General features: G+C 34.3%; 1 protein-coding gene across 5 annotated transcripts in view; it reads left to right on the forward strand.

Annotated features, from left to right (window-relative positions):
* The first annotated feature begins 2233 nt into the window (after positions 1-2233).
* The window catches only part of LOC106668327 (large neutral amino acids transporter small subunit 2), a 39618-nt gene continuing 21433 nt past the window's right edge, over positions 2234-20418 (forward strand). For 2 of the 5 annotated variants that reach the window (XM_014396980.2, XM_024230286.1), the window contains exons 1-5: positions 2831-3027; positions 15579-15638; positions 16007-16089; positions 19008-19174; positions 19232-19478. In XM_014396980.2, coding sequence (XP_014252466.1) covers positions 16008-16089; positions 19008-19174; positions 19232-19478 — 496 coding nt within the window. In that variant the 5' untranslated portion in view covers positions 2831-3027; positions 15579-15638; position 16007. Of the gene's footprint in view, positions 2360-2829; positions 3028-10527; positions 10552-15578; positions 15639-16006; positions 16090-19007; positions 19175-19231; positions 19479-20418 lie in introns of those variants that run through there. The other 3 variants (XM_024230287.1, XM_024230288.1, XM_024230289.1) reach the window with 3 other exon arrangements.

Raw genomic sequence — 20418 nt, forward strand, 5'->3', positions numbered from 1 at the left:
TTGAATTTTATACTGACATTCGTAAAAAATACGAAATGACATATCTTGCTTCCTGCAACCTATGCAAACGTCTTCGTCATTATTGACGGCGTAAAATCCATCTTTTCATTCCCATTTTCTGTGAACATTAAAAAGTTACTACATTTTGAACAACTTTGTTTATTTACTTTCACCGTTGAAAATGTACGAATATTACATGATTGCGTGGAGAACTCGCTCGTAAACCTATCTATAAAACACTGAACAGTTTAAATTCCTCACATTTCTTTTCGTAAAATGATTCTCCCAAAAGCTCTCGCCGACACGCTCCCGTAGAGCGTGGAATAAAGGAAATTGCAGCGAGAGGAAAGTAAAAAGCGAATGGGTCAAGGTCTATGAACGAACTATCTATATGTATGTGAATATAATATAGTCAAAGACAAGAAAACCGGGCACTCGTATTTTGTTGTTATTTCGAAATATTACACTGATGGACAAAACAAACGCACCACCCTTAAATTTTAATGTTTTTTTTTAAATTCATATTTTGCATACCAAAAATAGGTTTGGTTGTCAAAATAAGAAATTTGCAAAGAAAATGTTTATTACTTAATTTAGTATAGAAATTTTTTTTGTTTCCTATAATGTCGAATATTTTCACTTCTCTCACGAATCACGTCTGTTAAACGCCTTTGCATTCATTGGAAAAGATTTCTGATAAAATCCTGAGGAATTTTTTCCCATTCATCAAGAACAGCTATAGTCATCCACAGTACGTGTTACAAGAAGAAAACCAGCCATTAACAGCAGACTTCAGGTTCCATCAAAATCGTGAAGGACATTTCTTCCAACAAATGGCGGCCGGAAACTTGCTCCTGCGCTCATGAATACTGTCTAAAATATATCTATATATGTATAATCAAGGCATGCCACTCTTACGATATGTGGATTCAGAAGTTTATCTTGCTGCACTTCCAGCTCACAGCACATGATAGTCAAGGGGGTTTCTAAAGGCAGCTAGGATAGGAACTAAACAATTCGGGCATACAACTATAATTAACAAAATCAGACACCCATTCTTTGAAATGGGGACTGACTTTGATACCGGAAACATTCTTCACAACATCCTATAAAGTTTTAACGGACTATAAAGGAGAGGAGGAACACAGGAGACAATGATATGGTATACAGATGGGTCCAAAACAAACGAAGGAACCGGATCGGGCGTTTACTATACAAACCCAAAAAATGAGCAATCAAACTCATTAGGGAAGTACACTTCGGTCTTTCAAGCAGAAATACATGCCATCAATGCTTATGCCCTGGAATATCTTAAAAGAGGTTACACTGGCAAAAAGTCCTCATAAGATCTGATAGCCAAGCAGCCATTGAAGCATTAGCATGTAAAAAAAAATCAAAACATCAAAATTAGTCAGGGAATGCATCCAAAATCCCCAAAAGCTGGGGAAACACAACAGCATGATGATATGTTGGGTGCCAGGGAACAGAGGAATTTTGGGTAATGAGAAAGCAGACAAACCAGCCAGAGGAGAATCTTCAAGACCATACATAGGCCCCGAACCTACACTTGGGTTAACTAAAACAAATAAAGAATCTTCTAGCGCAGAAGGGATCCAAACAAAACAAAAGGAGAAGTGGATAAACTCTAACGACGCTAGACATAGTAAACTTTTGATGAAACAACCCTCACCAAGACTGGCAAAAGCACTGCTGCAATTGGAGAGGGCCAAACTCAGAGGAGTGGTAGGACTACCAACCGGTCACTGGCATCTGAGGAAACATCTACAAACATGGGCATATACAAAGATGATCCCATCTGCAGATTATGTAATGAGGAGGAAGAAACAGCCACCCATATCATCTTCGAAGCAATAGCTCAATGGAGATTCAACCTAACATACGAAAAAACTTAAGGAATGAAAGTGTAGAATCGACAGCCAATGACCTGATACTTCTAAGGAGTAGGATAGAGTCTATTGCACTGAACTAAGGAACTAGGAAGGTACAATAAGCCAGAAGGCTGCAGTGCCTGGGGAGTACAAACCCTGCTGCCTAGTATCCTTATCACCATACCATACCCCTCACAGCACTTGCTAGCCAAGGTGATTCTAAAGGCGTCCTGATTTGGCTTCTATCTCTTCGATTTATCTGCTTTGATAAGCGACCAATTCTACAAGATCAGCGAGTCAGACGTTTTTATGATATTCCGTGATGTTTTCTCTGATCAGCTCATTATATCTTTAATGGTGATTTAGTGATGGTCTCCCTGACCTCAATTTAGGTGTACGTCTCATTTTTGACAGTTTTTCTCCCCTCGATAGCGACATTGTATGACTACCATCTTAACATTTAACTTCGGGTAAATATTTGGAGAGGTTTTTTTAATATTATTTTAAATTAAAATACCAAAAAGTGAAGGCTAGGTTGTTTCGAGTGTAGTGGGATGCTTTAACAGCTCATTTGCGTCATGTTTACTTAATTTGAGCCTATCTTTAGGTATTTTATTATTTATTAAATTCCACGTTGGAATACATCTAATTTCAGAATTTACAAACCAAAAGAATAGTTATGCGAAATAGTCAGGCTGCTTTTATCTTTAAAATTAACAAAATTATTTTTCTCCTTAAACAACGTTGCCGTTAGAAAAGAAAAAACAATATACGGATGTCATAAAGATAAATTTTTTTAAAATCAAAAAATAATTAATCAATGAGTTAAACATTGTTTCTATAGGCAAATAAAGCATAATTTGCACTTTTCAAAAGGTTATCGCAGTTGCTATAGTTGATAATATACTAATGTTGATAAACGTTTTTATTTTCAATATCACATTTATTTTATCACACAACGGTCGTGGTGTATGAAACTCCGGGTTCGCAGAACGAACCGGGATTTTTTAGCTTGGGACCCTTCTTTGTTTCTCTGTTTTTCTGTTTTTCGTCCAACAGTCGCAGCTTATCAGCTTTGACAAATTTAGTGATCGAAGTGGAAACAGCTCAAGTCATAGACCACAAAGAAATTTTAAAGGTATTTTTTTTTCAAATTTGATATTGTCTTGAAAGATTTTGTAGGATTAGAAATGACAAAACTTACTTCTTTACGAGTTGCAACGTGTAAGAAAATTCGTGTAAACTAGGAAACATAAAATTTTGACGAGTTCTATGAATGAACTTTGATTCTCACCCCTTACCTACTTCAATTAGATTATCCCGGACGGCCTTCCTGCTAAGCGCGATGGTTGCGCATCCACTTTAATTTTTACAACAGAGGGGAAAAACATTATTCCGGATAAACATTAAACAAACAGCTTCAATGACAATTAATTTTTTGGGAAAAGTGGAAGAAAACCGTCGATCCTACTTGGTTATCGATTATATAAAATGCATTTTTAGGTACTGTGAAATCCAACGTCAATAGGAACGATTTTATTTTACGCGATACTTTTTTAAATGTTTTGTAGTGTACGATTGGAATCATTTGAATATCAATGTTTAAGTAACTTAGAATTGAAGATCGGTTTTTGAATGTTGATGGAAAAATATCGAGTTATTCGAATTTAGGAGCAAATTTTCATTGATTTTTACAGTTATGGACCGTTGAATAGATCTTAAGTCTTAGGCCTTATACAAAGTTGTATACAAAGTCGAGCGATTGTCTAGAGACCTATATGGGAACAGACAATAAACATGTATTTATTCAGAATTAGAAGTATCGACCACTTTTTCACTTATGAACATTCCGGATCAAGGTATGGTCTTGAAGAAGGAGAAAGCAAAATTAGTTACTAATGCCAAGCTTTCGGCCTATTTTAAGATCATCAACAGGGCAACCTTAAATATGTCTAAAGATTAATACGTAATAATTAATTTTTTTTGACAAGGACTGTAACAGTGTTGGACAGTCCTTGGCAATGTTGGGACTGAATCGTCTTAAGGAAATTTGAGGTCGCCTGTAAAAAAACTAAAATATGTCAATCTGTAGACATATTTAAGTTTGCTTTGGCCTGATGACCTTACAAAAGCTCGAAAGCATTAGCAACTAAATTTGCTTTCTTCTTCTTCAAGACCATACCTTGATCCAGAGTGTTCTTAATAGACATGTAGACAGTCTGGAGACTTTGTCATATGTACACACTTGAATGCCGTGTTCCTCGTAAGTTACTAAATACGGCTGATCTTGTTGGGGTCGCGGCTTGAGCATTGATAATCATACACAGTGAAGAGAAGCGAAAGAAGAGACGTTGGTGAAAACGAGGACTTTTTACGGAGGGACCTTGTGGTTGCAGCATACGTTCAACTTTTCAATTGGAAGATAGTATGGGTTTCCGAAAATTCCCCCGTTTGACCCCCATATTTTCCTTTTGAAGAATTGCTTAAGCTTTTAGGCGGAAAAAAGAAAACAGATTTCTAGAAATCATTCCACCATCTCTGAGACTGGCAGTGACTGCGTTATCTGGGAGGTGGAGAACCGTTCACCTTATTGTACACTCTTAGGATATCACATAGGCTGTATCACAGATTGTCCATGAAGTGTGTGACGCCATTATACAATCTCTGAAAGGATTCGTGAAGGTATGTAGCGTTATACCAACCGTTCCCCACAGCTCCCAGAGAGAATGTTTACCAAAATGTCCATTCCATTACACGAAATGCTGTGCAACATTTTAAACCCAGCCGCAGCTACGCTAATATCATAAATCAAATTCAATATCAGTACGTACATATAACACTCACATAACACGTACATATAAAACAATCATTACTCTCTGAAGATGATCTCAATAGAGATCGAAACGTTGCCACGATAAAGAAAATGTTTTCTAACCTACATTACACCAGACCGCATCTCCAAATAATCATTACTAAACGGTTAAAAAAAAAGTTGACAACATTTTTAAAAACATGTCTTGTTTTCCTAAGAGAAGAACAATCCAAATATTAAAAAAAAAAAGTTTTTAAAATACACGTCTTTTAACGTCCTAAGAGAATTACAATACAAATATTAAAAAAGTTTTTAAAAAAACACGTCTTTTACCGTCGTTAGAGAAATACAATCCAGACATTAAAAACGTTGTTAAAAACACGTCTTTTTCTTTCTTGAGAGAAGTACTATCCAGATAGTAAAAAAGTTTTTATAAAACACGTCTTTTACCGTCGTTAGAGAAATACAATCCAGACATTAAAAAAGTTTTTAAAAAACACGTCTTTTTCTGTCTTGAGAGAAGTACTATCCAGATAGTAAAAAAGTTTTTACAAAACACGTCTTTTACCGTCGTTAGAGAAATACAATCCAGACATAAAAATGTTTTTAAAAAACGTCTTTTTTTTTTTTTTTTTTACGAGGGTTTGCAACAGCAGAGGTCATATAAACCCTCAGGGTGCCGGTGTTTTTGAAAAAAAGCCCATTTGTAAGTAAGTCGGGTTCGAATTCAGGGCCGCTGGATTCGAACCCGGGACCTTTACCTTACAGAGATGAGCGCCGTGTCAATGACTAAACCTTGCGGCCACCGACGCCCCTAACACGTCTTTTTCTGTCTTGAGAGAAGTACTATCCAGATATAAAAAAAAAAATGTTTTTGAAAAAAAAACCCGTTTTTTACCGTCTTGAGAGAAGCACAATTCAGATATTAAAACAGGTTTTTTAAAAAACACGTCTTTTACTGTCCTGGAAGAAGTACAATCCAAATGTTAAAAAAAGTTTTTAAAAAACAAAACGGTTTGAAGAGCTTATTTTCTTAGAGTTAATTGTTGTGTTTATTACGTAATACTGAACCACAAATAAATCCCATTTCTTGAGCTGACCCTGAAATATGAAAGGGATCCTATTCCAAAGATTTGCAACAGATAGTTCTGAGCAGCAAAGTTTGTTGTTAATTTGATAAGTACATTTATTCAAACGTGGGGTCACATTATTATCATTATGAAAACGATTAGGAATGGTGAAGGGGGTGGTTCGAACTTCCAACCAACTCGCAGTGCCTTTTCCGGCCCTCCTTCCTTCGTACACACTTCTTTTCGAAAACTAACGATTTCATTATGAGCAATTTTCTTGAAGATCAGAACAATTTCTTAAACAACAAATCGTCACTATGTTTTATCAGAACATTTGTCCAAGTTTGCAAACAAAAATAAGATAATAAATATGAACGGTTACAAAAACCCTTTGATAAACATCGACGAAATTCTGACGTCAATGTTTTGCGATGAAGTATAATTAATTTAAATAATTCTTGGCTCACATTCCTGCGAATTGGGAGAGGCCATTGCATAACAGTGCAAATCAGCGCAAAACTGACCATGAAACTCACGGTGTCCGGTGTAAACGATTAAAGGTGTGCTTATGTGTGTTTTTTTTTCCAGCCGAAAGTATCCCTAAAGCCAGGAAGTTTATTGATATATGCTCTATTTAGATATTACATATATATCTTATGCAAAGCAATGATTATAGATATCTATTATGGTATTTTTCCCTCTTTATATTGATGAACTAAAACAGTGACTATTTGACTCCTTATAATAATATAGTTTTTTTATTACTTTTAATTATTTTTAAATTTTTTTTATTATTGTGTGGAGCTTAGTAACCGTTAGCCAATGATAATATGATGATAATTTAAAAAAATTGAATTTATCCAATGCTATTTTATTCATTTAAAATTTTTTTTAGCATTGTATAAATTCAATTTTTTTTAAACTAAAATTTTCTAGCATTGTACGCATTAATTTTTTCACATCCTACATGTATTTGTAAAATGTAAACAATGTTTATAAATCCCAGGCCCTGAAGATGATCTCAATGAAGATCGAAACGTTGGCATGATAAAGAAAATGTTTTTCTAAAACCTACGTCACACCAGAACGCACCTCACGATCTCCAAATAATCATTGTCTATTATTAATTTTTACAATTAGTTACAAAACATTTTTTTATATATTTTTTAAAAATAAGTTTGAATATCAATAGTTTTTATAAACTTCATGAGTTCTTCACACACGTCTTCGTTGCTCATTAATACGATAGGTCGTCCAATGGCCAGGCGATGCCTTTAAGGCACATGCTCGAAGTTTGTTTCTCGAAGTTTAGACAGTTAAACAATATATGCTTCCATGTTTGGGGTGAAAGCCTGTCATAGGTACAGTAGGGATGAGGTAGAATATTCATCCTGCACAAATATGCCCTGTTCACTTTAGCCAGGGGGCTTTGCTCGTCGGCTTGCTACATTTGGAAAAAACTTCTTGATGTGAGCCCCGTTTACTGCCCAATTAGACTCCCAGCAACTGAATAAGACCTAGGTGGCTTACTATATGTTTTAGAAGCTTGTTTAGCTAACAAGCCTGCAGCTTCGTTTCCTTTCAGTGCAACGTGACCTTCAATCCAGCAAAAGCGGATCTCCACACCTTTGTTGAACTGCAGTAAATCTTGAAGTTTTCTAGCGCTCTCAACCAAGGGAAGATGGTTTTTGTTATTTTTCAAACTTTCTAGACTTATTTGCCTATCGGTAAATATTGTCCAAGTCTATGCAGTGGCTCTGTAGAAATATAGTCACCAACTCATTTAAGTTTCATTAAAATGGCAAGCTGTTCGGCCTGGTTAGTCGAACAACGCGCAATCGATATTGCAATTCAGCTAACATTTCATCTTGTTTATAAACTATGGCGGCTCAGCCAACCTGGTCATTACATTTGCTTCTATCAGTGTAAATTGAATACTTACTTCTTAGATCCAAATAAAAGGACAGGAACTGAGCAGGCGATTCGGACTACTCTATAAACTACTCGGACACAAATCTAATTTGTCGACAAAAAACAAACTAACACTGTCCAGAAACCGATTTGGACATATGGACTAGAACTGTTGGGCACCACTAACCTACCAACATCCAACGAATTCAATTGTTCCAACCCAAAATTCTTAGAATTATACTTAACGCTCCTTACGATGTCTCCAACGCCACCCTACAATGACCTCAAAATTGTAAATTAATCCCTTCCAAATTCACCCAGATCCACGACAAACTCTCTACTCACCCCAATCCACTAGCCCAATCCATGTCCAACATAATCCATCCCTACAATCCTGTCCACCGATTAAAGCGGAGATGGCCTCGGGACCTCCTCATCAAGGACTAACCTTGAATACAACTGGGAGACCAACAATGGTTGGCGACTCCCCTCAAGATGTGATATACAGTGTAAATGTAAATAACCTCAAATGATGAGATGTATATTTTATTAATAGGTAGTAATAAATAATAATACTAATACAAACTTCTTGACTGTCACCTTCCTTGTACGAGATCCGCTGACAAGGTGTGACCAATTTGATGGGGTGAACCATTTGCATTGTGCCGTTTTTATCGACTTCATACAGTTACGTTCCTGAAATGCTAGCACAATGGGTGTTATGTTAGCTAAGAAATAGTTTTATATCCTTTGGATCTAAAAGGATCTTATGGATTTTCGGCTATTACAATTTTTTGCTAGATTAGCAATACCACGCTGGAATCTCATAGGTAACGAAGTGCATGAATAGATACATCCTTCATAGATACTTAGTAAGCGTCGCGTCCTATTCCCCACTATACTCTAGCTGAACGAGATAATTTATCGATTAATTGCAAACCTTTGGTGCAAACATAATCTATGTGTTTAAGCCCAGTTGAAGTTTGAATCAAAGATGACGCTCGGGTATTTAATCTCGTTTGCCAATTCCAGTTTTTCATGGTATAAAAATTCGTTGATATCCCCTCTTTCTGTTTTCCAAGTAATGTGCATAATTTTTGTTTTGCTATAATCACTCTGGAGTCACTTTACTTTTAGTAGTCCCTTCCTCTATCCTTCTTGTGGAGCAGTTACCTCGTGCCTCCTATCCATTCCTTTAGGCTTTTGGCTTTAGCCTGTCGTCCTCAAATGCCACACATTTTGTACCGTCCGGAAAGGACATCTTAAGCAGAGAGTCATACTAAATGATCCAATAATTAGATGCCGAGCACGTACCCTGAGGGCATCCTTTGGTTACTGCATTCTGAACGATGGTACCATTAATTCTAAGGTATGCTTGTCGATCTTTAAAATAACTAACTGTTAATTCGGAGAGATTTCGTGGACATTGTAATTTTTTTAGTGCATACCCAGTGGACAGGGCACGATCAAACAGTCGACCATATATTGTTCCATTGACCCAACATGTAGTTCAACAGAGCTTGTCATTCCCCATTTAGCTACCCCTGAACATTCAACCCTCCAGCTGGGTGGCAACCAGCACTTCACAAGATTCAACTGTATTCCTTTCAATAACTTGTAACGATAGCGAATATAACAATAAAAAACTTATACAAAACAATCACCACCTAGAAACTACTAAGAAACAACAAAAAACAAATTAAACACAAATTGATATTATTCAAATACAAAGGGAAAGAAACCTATAGACTAACGAACTTGTTCAACAAACCCGGCCGCAAAACTGCACTATGGACCAACGATAACACAGGTAAACTATTAAAAAGAAACATAGGCAGAACCATAGCGTTGTTTATGGCATCACATGTCAATGTGGAGACACATACATTGGACAGACTTGAAGCAAATTAAGAGATCGATTCAAAGAATATTTCAAATTCTCCAGAGACAACGAAGTGAAAACAAACTACGCCACACACTTAATACATCACGAACCAAGCACAATAGGAACAGACATGGCTTTAGTTCACAACGCACAAAAAGGACGAAAACTGAACGTACTGGAGTACCTAGAGATAAACAAACAAATAACGTTCAAAAGAAAACACCATTGAAACAAATACAACAAAAAACAAACTAATGACGCTCAAGTACTGTCGTCAACGAAATAACCGACATCACGACGGACTAATGAACATCATGACTACACCCCTTACCGCGAACGCCCCTAGCGACCCAATGACGTGTAAACCCTAGGAGGACAAAGTGGCAGACAGTTCCTCTCTGAAGATGGCTCCAAAATGCGTTTGAGTAATTCAACTGACCAGCGATGAAGACGGACCCACTGATCCTATGTCGGTTCTGCATGAGTTCTCCGTCTCGCAGACCAGTACCTATCAACTGATTCGTTCCAGCTGGACCTTGTCGAATGCAAACTCGAACAGCCCGAATTCTTCTTTCTCCAAACTTTGTTTCTCTCTTTTTCTTTTCTTACATCACATCGACAGATACAAACAGGCAGTGACTTCTTCAGCTTCCGGTACTACGTATCTCCCGCTTCTTTTCGAATTTCGATTCGGATTCGCTAACATTATTGTATTGAAAAATTGAAATGTGTGTAATATAATAAAAGTATGTACTACTTTTTGTGAAGCATGTTGAAAAATAAACATATTAAGACACACATACATGACATTCCGAAATGCGGCCCATGAACTTATGGTCCCGGAACGGGAGGCGGCGGAGGGTGTAGCCGCCGAAATATAGATCAGTGGAGCTGTTGCCCCTTCTCCGTGTTGCCATGGCACCACCATCCTCGCCCCTCTGCCACAGACAACTTCAGTACGTCGACCAACTTCAGCCCTTGCACGTAAGTGGTCTCGCTGTACCATTTTTGTCACATTTCCATCTCGGAGTTCGAAAAAAAAAAATCAACCCCTTAAAGAAAGTGAATCCTTTGGTAGAACTGTTTTGTAAGCTTTAAAGATTTGAAATAGGTAGAAAATAGGATTTCCTTTTTTATCGCTAATGATGCCTTCATTCCTGTTTTTGTTTACAAAATATTATTAATTTTTTATTCACAACTTGATTAAGAAGTAAACATATTTATAACTCAAGGTTTATTTTTGTTTACAATTCAGTTGTTTATTTACAAGTTTTATAATTATTACATAATATAGCAACACGTATTCTGAAAATTTGAGTTTTTAAAAACAAAGCAAATAATATAACTTTTATGTAAATATTATAAACTTATAGACTTTAGTGCAAATTCTGCAACAAGAAATTCTAAAATCATTAAGGTTCATAAGGTTATTGGACTGAGGAGTTCAATGCGGATTTTAACTTTGGATCATTCGATCGTTTATTTATGATAGAAAATTTTAAAAATAACTTATTTAATTTTATGATTTGTATTTACATTGAATTTTTAAAAGATTTGTATTTAAATAGTGAATAAAAAAAAATTCTAGTTACTATTTTTTTCTCTTCAGAAAATAGTTTACAGGTTTTATCTAATAATTATAAAATGTAATATATGATATATGATAATTATATAAGGTCATAAAAGCAAAAGTGTGCGATGTTCACTTGGGAAATAAGTTCGTGCAATATGTTTTAAGGCTTCATATTTTATGAGGTCTTATATGGTTATAAATAAAGGAACGTTTTTGAAATAATAAATATTCAATTATTCGTTCACAATTTAGATTTTTCAATTTTCAAAATATTCGTTAGTTGGTTAAACAAAGCATCATTTTTGTATTATATTATCACTATTTCATTTAAGTTTTAATCAATCATAGGTACAAATTAATGCCGTAGGAAGCCATTTGAACCTTTTTATTCATAGAAATATTTTTTTAATCAGCAGGTTTTATGTTGGCATGTTGGCAGCAGGATACGGCACATAGATCGAACGATTTAGGTATTAAGCATTTTCAACATTTAAAACAATATTATTTTTATAATTTTTAATTAACAAACACAGAAATCATTATAAAACAAAGGTAATATACAGCTTTTGTGTATATGTTTTTAGAAACAGTAAAACGTTTCTTTTGCACAGTTGAAAATGTTTATATTTTATTGTGTTACTATTTTTTTGTCCTTAAAATGGCATGTTGGCTCCAGGCTAGAGCAGATAAATTTTTTCTATTTTCATTATCTGATCGGTCAAGATTAAACGATTCAGTAAAAGTAGTAATGAGGATTATAGCAATCATTTATCTTAGCCATTTTCAGTAATTTTCGAATAGATCAATCGATAAAGATTCAAGCAACCGTGTGTTGTAAAACGTTATTGCTTTGTTTTATCTTGCCAAATAAATATTGACAATAAAATGTCCCTTTTTTAGTTACAAATAAAAAAGAAAATTCGTATTCTTTTCATTTTATATTGAGCAGTTTTCAAAATCTAAAATAGTGTTATTAACAAACACAGGAAAGATTATAAAACAAAATTAATATACAGTCTTTGTGTATGATTATTTTTTAGAAAATAGAAAACGTTCCTTTTGCACAGTTGAATTGTCTATATTTTATTGTATTATTATTATTTATTATTATTATTAAAAACTAGTAAAGAAGGCAAATGTTGGTTCTCATCAAAGGCTACTGTACAATTTTAGCATATTGCTATCCGTCTCTTCCTTGCACGATCAATATTGCTCATATTTCCTGGATATTTCAAATCCATGTTAGACGTATACTGTTACTAATTAAGCGAACGAATACTTTGTTTCGAAAATTTTTTGCTATATATTTTGATTTTTGCATTTGTATGAACGTGTTGAAGTTTAAATATATTGTTTTGTAGAAATAGATGGAAGACCGGTATAAATATTACCTCTTTATCTTCCTCAGATTTTTTCACACTATTGAAAGACGAATTTTACCACGACTATTAAGAATGTTTTTGTTTATAAGCATTAAGAGCAAAACCAGGTAATAAATTGTTAGTTAAATTTATTCTATCACTAAGTAGAAATTAACTAACAACTTTTTTTATTGTTTGATGGTTATCTATCATCATTTGATTTTTGTTGGTTCAGACGCATTTTGGCATTTCGCCATCTTCACTGTTCGGGTGATTTCTGAAAACTTCCTCTACAGAAATCGCCTCAGACACTGAAGATGACGAAATGCGGAAACGTGTTTGAAAAAAAATATCAGAGAGGATAGGTAGACCAAGATCATAGGCAACCATCAAACAATAGGTTTAGACCCTACAGACCACAAGAGGAAATCTCACAATTTATTATCTGACTTTGCTCTTAAGAGAGCATTAAAGTAAAAAACTAAGTTATAAATTGTCAGTTAAATTTTAATCTATCATGATTTTCTGGCGTTTTGGTGAATTTTCTTTCAAACTTTAAAGAATTTTGATTAAAATTCATAAATTTCTGATCTCGTATAATTTGATTTACATTAACATAAACTTGTTATAATTAATATAACGATAAAAATACATATAGTTTGAAATAATTAACTAGGTAATAAATTGTTAGTTAAATTTTAATCTATCATGATTTTCTGGTGTTTTGGTCAATTTTCTTTCAAACTTTAAAGAATTTTGATTAAAATTCAGAAATTTCTTTTCGTCTAATTTGATTTGCATTAACATAAATTTGTTATAATTGATATAACGATAAGAATACGTACAGTTTGAAATAATTAACTAGGTAATAAATTGTTAGTTAAATTTTAATCTATCATGATTTTCTGGTGTTTTGGTCAATTTTCTTTCAAATAATAATTAAAGAATTTTTATCAAAATTCATGAATTTCTGATTTCGTCTAATTTGATTTACATTAACATAAATTTGTTATAATTAATATAACAATAAAAATACATATAGTTTGAAATAAACAAAAAAATACGAATGATCGATTTTTCGTCTTTTGAAAATATATTTGGTAATTGTAAAATTTTTCCAACTGTCTGTTTTTGGTTTCGATTATAATTGAGCTATAAGATTCTTAACATTTATTTTTTATCCATTAATACCCATGTACGATTTAACAAAAACCTTGATTATATTTTTATACCCATATAAAACTGCTGGCCAAAAATATTTTGTTCAAATTCAAGATTCAATCGCATTATCATTATATACAATTTTAACTAAGTATGTGGGCCCCAGAATCGGAAATTTTTTCAGTTTTTCTTGTCAAACGAAAACACTCTGGTATCTAAGAACAATCATTATTGAACGTTTTGATTTTTTCTGATTGTTGGGGAAATTATAAACCAATAAGTTATAAAGTGAATATAACTTCTGTTCCCTCTATATTTTTTTATTGAGGCGTTTTTGTGAAAAACCCCGGGACAAGTAAATTTCTCTCCTGAACCAAAAAGTTTTGATCTAACTATGTAGGATAACAAGATAATCATCAACGTACATTTTTTGAAGGGAAAAACATTATTCGGGAAAAACTTTTTTTAAAACGGTTTCTCCAAATTTAAAACTTTTTGCAACAATCCGCAAAGCTTCTGTAAGAAATTAATGAAATACTCTGTTAAAAAGAATTTACCGGGCAGCAAACGCACCATCTTCATTATTGAACCGAACACTTATCGCTTTTAATATTTCAGCGTGGGGGTAGTTATCATAAAAGTGAACATGGTATTTAGAAGTACAAAAGGGCGGAAAATTAAATGTCAGGAGCAGCAGTAAACTTGGTTAAGACCCTTATTTCTGGAGGAGCGAAACGAAGGCGTTTGCTTTTTATCAATTCGGAATATAACGCGAAATTGACGGATTCCGGCTGAAAAACAAGGGTCAAATTACCCAATTGGAAAATTAGCCGCGTGTGAAATTGTGAAAACGCAGTTTTTATGCTCGATTGGGATTCAGATAGTAGAAAGACGTAAACACAAAAAAAGTGTGTATATATAAATGNATTTAATTTTTGTAGCCAAAGTATGATATGTTGGCCAGTTTAATAGCAAAAGTTTTAAAATTTAATTATGATTAATTTTAAACAGCCACACAAAGCAATATACAAAGTTTTATGTTGAATATTCTTGAATATATTGAATATATTTGTATGCATATATAATATATTGAATATATTTGTATATACATATTGAATATATTTGTAAGTATATATATATATATTGAATATATTTGTACGTATATAAATATATTGAATACATTTGTACGTATATATATATATATATATTGAATATATTTGTACCTATATAAATATATTGAATATATTTGTACTTGAATATATTTGTATGTTGAATATTACAGAAATATTCAACATACAAATTTGTATATTGCTTTGTGTGGCTGTTTAAAAATAATTATAATTAAATTTTAAAACTTTTGCTATTAAACTGGCCAACTTATCATATTTTGGCTACAAAAATTAAATTACTCGTACGTTAATTATTAATTTTTTTTAAAAATTTAAGAAAAAGCAATTCTTTATTAACATTGGGGGATGTCATTTTTAGTATAATTCATGTGTGAAGATAGGAAATTATACTTGGAGGTGTAATTTGATAAAAAAGAAATTTTATTTAACCCCAATAAAATTTGGGTTGTTGTGAAATAAATATGAAAAAGTCGAATTTTTTAGCAGTTTTGCTTATTTAAGGTGTCAACATGCCGTCGTTTACCGAGTTCAAGTAAAAGTACATATAAAGAAAAACTTTGCTAACGAATATAAACTATATGTCAACTCTCAATTGATCAAGCCAGAGTTAATGGGCTGATATAATATTTTGATTATTTAATAAGAGTAAACCTTTGAATAGACGAAACCTAAGAATGGACTCATGGGTCAACAATGGGTTAGATTGGGACATCCTGAGGTTATCAAACCCTGAATCGTGGAGGCCAATTCATTCTGAAGTGACCAGCGTTTTTTTTTCTGTTTCAGATCTGCCGAGGTCCAAATGGAGGCCCACTGACCGAATAGATAAAAGCAGTAAAAAATTAGGTACAGGATATGGCCCATAGGCGAAAAGTTGCCATCCATATTTTAAATCCTTCGCCCTTGGGGAAAATCACATGAAAAAAACGTCTGCTATATTGACATTTTTCTGTTTCACTTGTTCTAATTGGAGCAGAAAGTTTGGTTTTTTCCATTTACTCGTTTTATATGACATTTTCTCCAGATATTAACGACCGTTGCTGAATAGTCTGACAATTGCAAAGTAGGACTCGTTATTTTTAACTTGTGTGGTTTTAAATTCTAAATATCTTTTGTTTTTCATTCAAAATTAGGTTATACCTCTGCATACCCATGTTTACGCAATAATAGGAAATTAATATTTGAATCGAGGTTTTAGATATGTTCAATTTCAGGATGCCTGGGAGGAAGAAATCGGCAGAGAAAGGGAGCGACGAAGGCCTTCCGCTCGCTGAAAAGATGGCCGAAGATGATGCAGGTATTGGGGTCAAAGTAACTGATATATTTTTAGTCCTATAAGCTTTACTACTGATTTTTCCTCAGAAAAATAGTTGAAATAAAAGGGTTTTGAAATCAATACACAGATTTAATTTTTCTTGTCTACAAGCGAAAAATTAATTCACCATCAAACGCTTAAAAAAGGGTATATTTGAAAAACCTTTTTAGTCTATTATATTTAGTGGCCTGATTGACCGTATTACATCTTTCAATCCATTAATCTTTTTATGTAAGGTTTTGGTTGAAATGAAAAAGTTAGTGTCACGAGCGGGATTTGAACCCACGACCGTCGTGGGTTCAAATCCCGCTCGTGGCACTAACTTTTATTTTAGATTTATCATATTCAATTGTGTAGAGCATTATTGTTTGTAGTGGCAATTAATTTTTTAAAAACGTAAATGCTGAATGAAGTTTGTATATAATTACTGACCGTGATATCTCAAAATAATAAAAACTCTCTTTTGGATTTTTTAAAATATTGTTTGCAAAAAGAATTTGTGGTCGAATTATATACTACAACGTGTCTGAAACATAATGTCACACCCCCTCGACATCAAGAATAGATAAAACAAAATTTTCAGTGATAACCCATTAATTTTGGCAACTGTGTTTGGGGTAGTACGGAAAACGAACTCAACATTTTAATTTCAAAATTTGAAATGGCACTCCATTTTTTTCTCTTGAGTTTTTGAAATTAGATTTGTTTAACATAAACGAAGTTATCCCTATTTAAAGCCATTAGATTTCGTTGTCCGATTGACCAATAACATCTTTCAATTGAACAGTTGAGATAAAAAAGTCAGTGTCACGAGCGGGATTCGAACCCACGACCTTCGTCTCTGCTCTACCACTTGAGCTATCGTGACTTCGATCCATTGGGACACTGACTTCCCATCGCTCCAACCTTTCGAATTTTCCCACTTTTTTTGCCATTTTATCTCAACCAATGCCTTACATAAAGATTAATTAATTGAAATATGTTATTTGGTCAATTGGATCACGAAATCTAATGAATTTAATAAGTTAAATGAAGTATATCTTCACTAAAGCTCTCCGTGGCCATTTCATTTGTCGCCGAGAATCAAATAGATTATACGACATTTAAAAAATGGCAAAAATGAGGGAAAATTCAAAAGGTTGGGTTGAGATAGGAAGTTGTCCGAGAGGATAGTAGTTACGATAAAGGTCAAGCGGTAGAGCAGCGGCGTATTTAGCCGCGAAGGTCGTGGGTTCGAATCCCGCTTGTGACACTGACTTTTTTATCTCAACCAATGCCTATTTAAAGCTTTACGCATGTCACGATTATTTTCCCAAACCAGATTATAAATAAAAAACCTTATTCAAGCGTTTAACAATGTAATTTGCAGATGGCAATGATTCTGAGCGCGAACTTTCTATTTACGTATGCATTTCACTGGTGAAGTTTTTGTAACGATCGATAGGTATTTTGATTATCGTTGTTTGGCATCTTCGTTTTGTTTATATTTTTTCGAGTTACTGAAAAGCAACTACAGCAATAACTCTTGCAATATTTACTGTCCGTATTGTTTCTTTGTTGAAATTACTGTCCGGCTGTATCTGAAAGTAACCGCAAGAGTATGCTCCAGATTGCAGCAACGGAGAATTGCTCAATTTAAGAATTTCGTAAGATGAGAGTTAACTCCTCCGCTCAAAAATCTCTCCAATTTACAATATTTTAATATTCAAAACGTTAAAAACCTACCTAAAAGCTATAGTCTCTTAACAAATATTTTTAATCAGATCATGACTCTTGCGTACTATCTTCACCACTGGAAAACTCACAGGTCATACACGTTTAGAAACCTCGTGAATATCGATGGGACAGACCTATTAGCCTACTAAACTACCAGGATAATAGATGTTGTTACATTAGCGTACAATGTGCGGACTGCTATTGCGTTAATGGACGATAATAGCCCTCTCTCCGTACCAAGCTACATTGAGGACGGAGTTCCTCAAGGCGCATTTGTTGTGCCCCATCCTGTTGATGATAAACCTTAATATGTTCTATACTTTACCCAAGAAACGTAAAATTAGTAATAAATTGGACAAGTGTAAATCTGTGATCCTATTTCTTTTCCTCTTCCCAGTCGTTAGTCGTCTGTCGTGCGCCAGTTAGCTTTTACAGTAAAAAGTGGTGTTCATACCAATACATTTGTATGAGTGCATCTGGTTGAATGTCTCGCGACTAACATTGCCAGGTTCTGCATAACAAGTTCCTGAGGTTTGCAACAGACAATCGGAAGAACACACTGGTACACCACACACTCATGGAATACTTACAGGCGACCTTTAGGGTTTGTAAGTAGTACCGCTGCACTTTTCCAATATAAGAAACTATGGCTTGGACGAGCCAGAAGAATGAAGCTTTATAATCTCTGTTATAATCTGACCAAGATATTTTACCCAACAATAAAAAAGTATTTTTTGAATATGGAATTTTATTTTTCTTTGATTTGGTGGTAAGCGTCGTTGGATAGAACTGCATACGTCTGTATTTTTTATATTATTTCTACAAGTTCATCGATCCAAAACAGCGATGATAAAGCTGATCAGCATGCTTGGAAATGACCAAAATACATTACCGATTGTTTGATTAAGGATGAGAAAGAAAAAAGTTTAACCATGTTTAAAAGCGTTTATTTATGTAAGTTTACATACGTTTACAATAGAATATTTTCACGTACCAGAGAACAAAGAATGAGAAAATAAATAGAGGTAGGGGGTCTTTTTCCAGTTCCAGTTTCGCGCCTTGTTTCTGCTAAAGTCTGAACCTTCTAACTGGTCCTAAAACATCTAACACAAATGACTATGAACAGTCTGTACCTTTCTCTATTTATTCCTCAATCATTGCATTTCTATTTGAACATTTTTTAGGCGAGGTGAAGCTGAAGGCGAAGATGAGTCTTCTGAACGGAATCACAGTTATAGTAGGCAGCATAATCGGCTCGGGGATCTTTGTCTCGCCGACTGGTGTCATCAAGTACACGGGTTCGGTGAACGTGGCTCTAATCGTCTGGCTTGCCTCTGGCGTGTTTTCTATGGTGAGGAATCAATCCTCTTCGGAATATTTTCAGCAAAATTACGTCTCATTTTTTCAGGTCGGTGCGTACTGCTACGCTGAGCTCGGTTGCATGATCTCAAAATCGGGCGCTGACTATGCCTACATCATGGAGACTTTTGGCCCTTTCCTCGCCTTCGTACGACTCTGGATCGAGTGCATGATCGTCCGGCCGTGCTCCCAGGCAATCGTCGCACTCACATTCAGCGTCTACGCCCTCAAGCCTTTTTTCCCAGACTGCGAACCGCCCGACTCAGCCCTCAGGATGCTCGCAGTCGCCTGTATCCGTAAGTTGATTATTTTTCATCTTTGGAGGATTTAGCGATTTTCACTGTTAGAATTATCGATCACTTTTTCATTCACAAACATTGTGGATCAAGGTATGTATGATCTAGACTGTGTCGGTCTAAGGAAATTTGAGATCGCCTGTAAAGAAACTGTAATATGTCACATTTAAAATTGTGATAGACCCATTAATCATTTCTATCATTTCTATTTTAAGATTGTTTTCTCTGACCATGACCTTAACATAGATCGAAAGCTTGGCAGTAACAATTGAATTTACTTTTTTCTTCAAGACCATACCTTGATCCAGAGTATTCGTGATTTAGGTATTTTACAAGCATTACAGCCTAAAACATGCTGATTATATTGGAATGATTGTAGATAAATTTTATGTTGGTTGTATATTTTTTGACACATTTAAGGCGGTTTTAAAAATTGTAAAGGAAACATCTTCAACTTTAAACATCTTCAGCTTTTGTCAATTTGTCCACTGGTGAAGGTCGTATTTTTAACACAACGTTTTATTATAAATAAAAACAATTTAATTAAGCTTCCATCAAAACTTGCGGATATGGCTTAAAAACCATATAATTGCTAAAATACACATTAAAAAAAAGAAAAGTTGATTTTGTTGATTTTCGTCTGTTCTGTGTAGATAAGCTAGTTGACAAGGTTTGGGAAGCCGATGAAAAGCTATTAGAATGGCTTCGATTAAAAGCTTATCTCTATATCATCCTCCCACTCTTCTGGCCTGATTCAATCACTTACATTTACACTGTGTTTGTCAGAAATTTATTATTTACTTACCGTAAAACCGGTCATAGGGAGGTCTCCAGTATGTTTTTGGATTGTATGTGAATTTTCGAGGTACATATTAACATCAGATTATGGTAATTGATCTAATTCCATTTTTTTAAATTTACTGACAGTGAATGCCAACCC

The sequence above is a fragment of the Cimex lectularius genome, unplaced genomic scaffold, assembly GCF_000648675.2.
Source record: "Cimex lectularius strain Harlan isolate CLEC.00 unplaced genomic scaffold, Clec_2.1 scaffold2, whole genome shotgun sequence".
NCBI lineage: Eukaryota > Metazoa > Arthropoda > Insecta > Hemiptera > Cimicidae > Cimex > Cimex lectularius.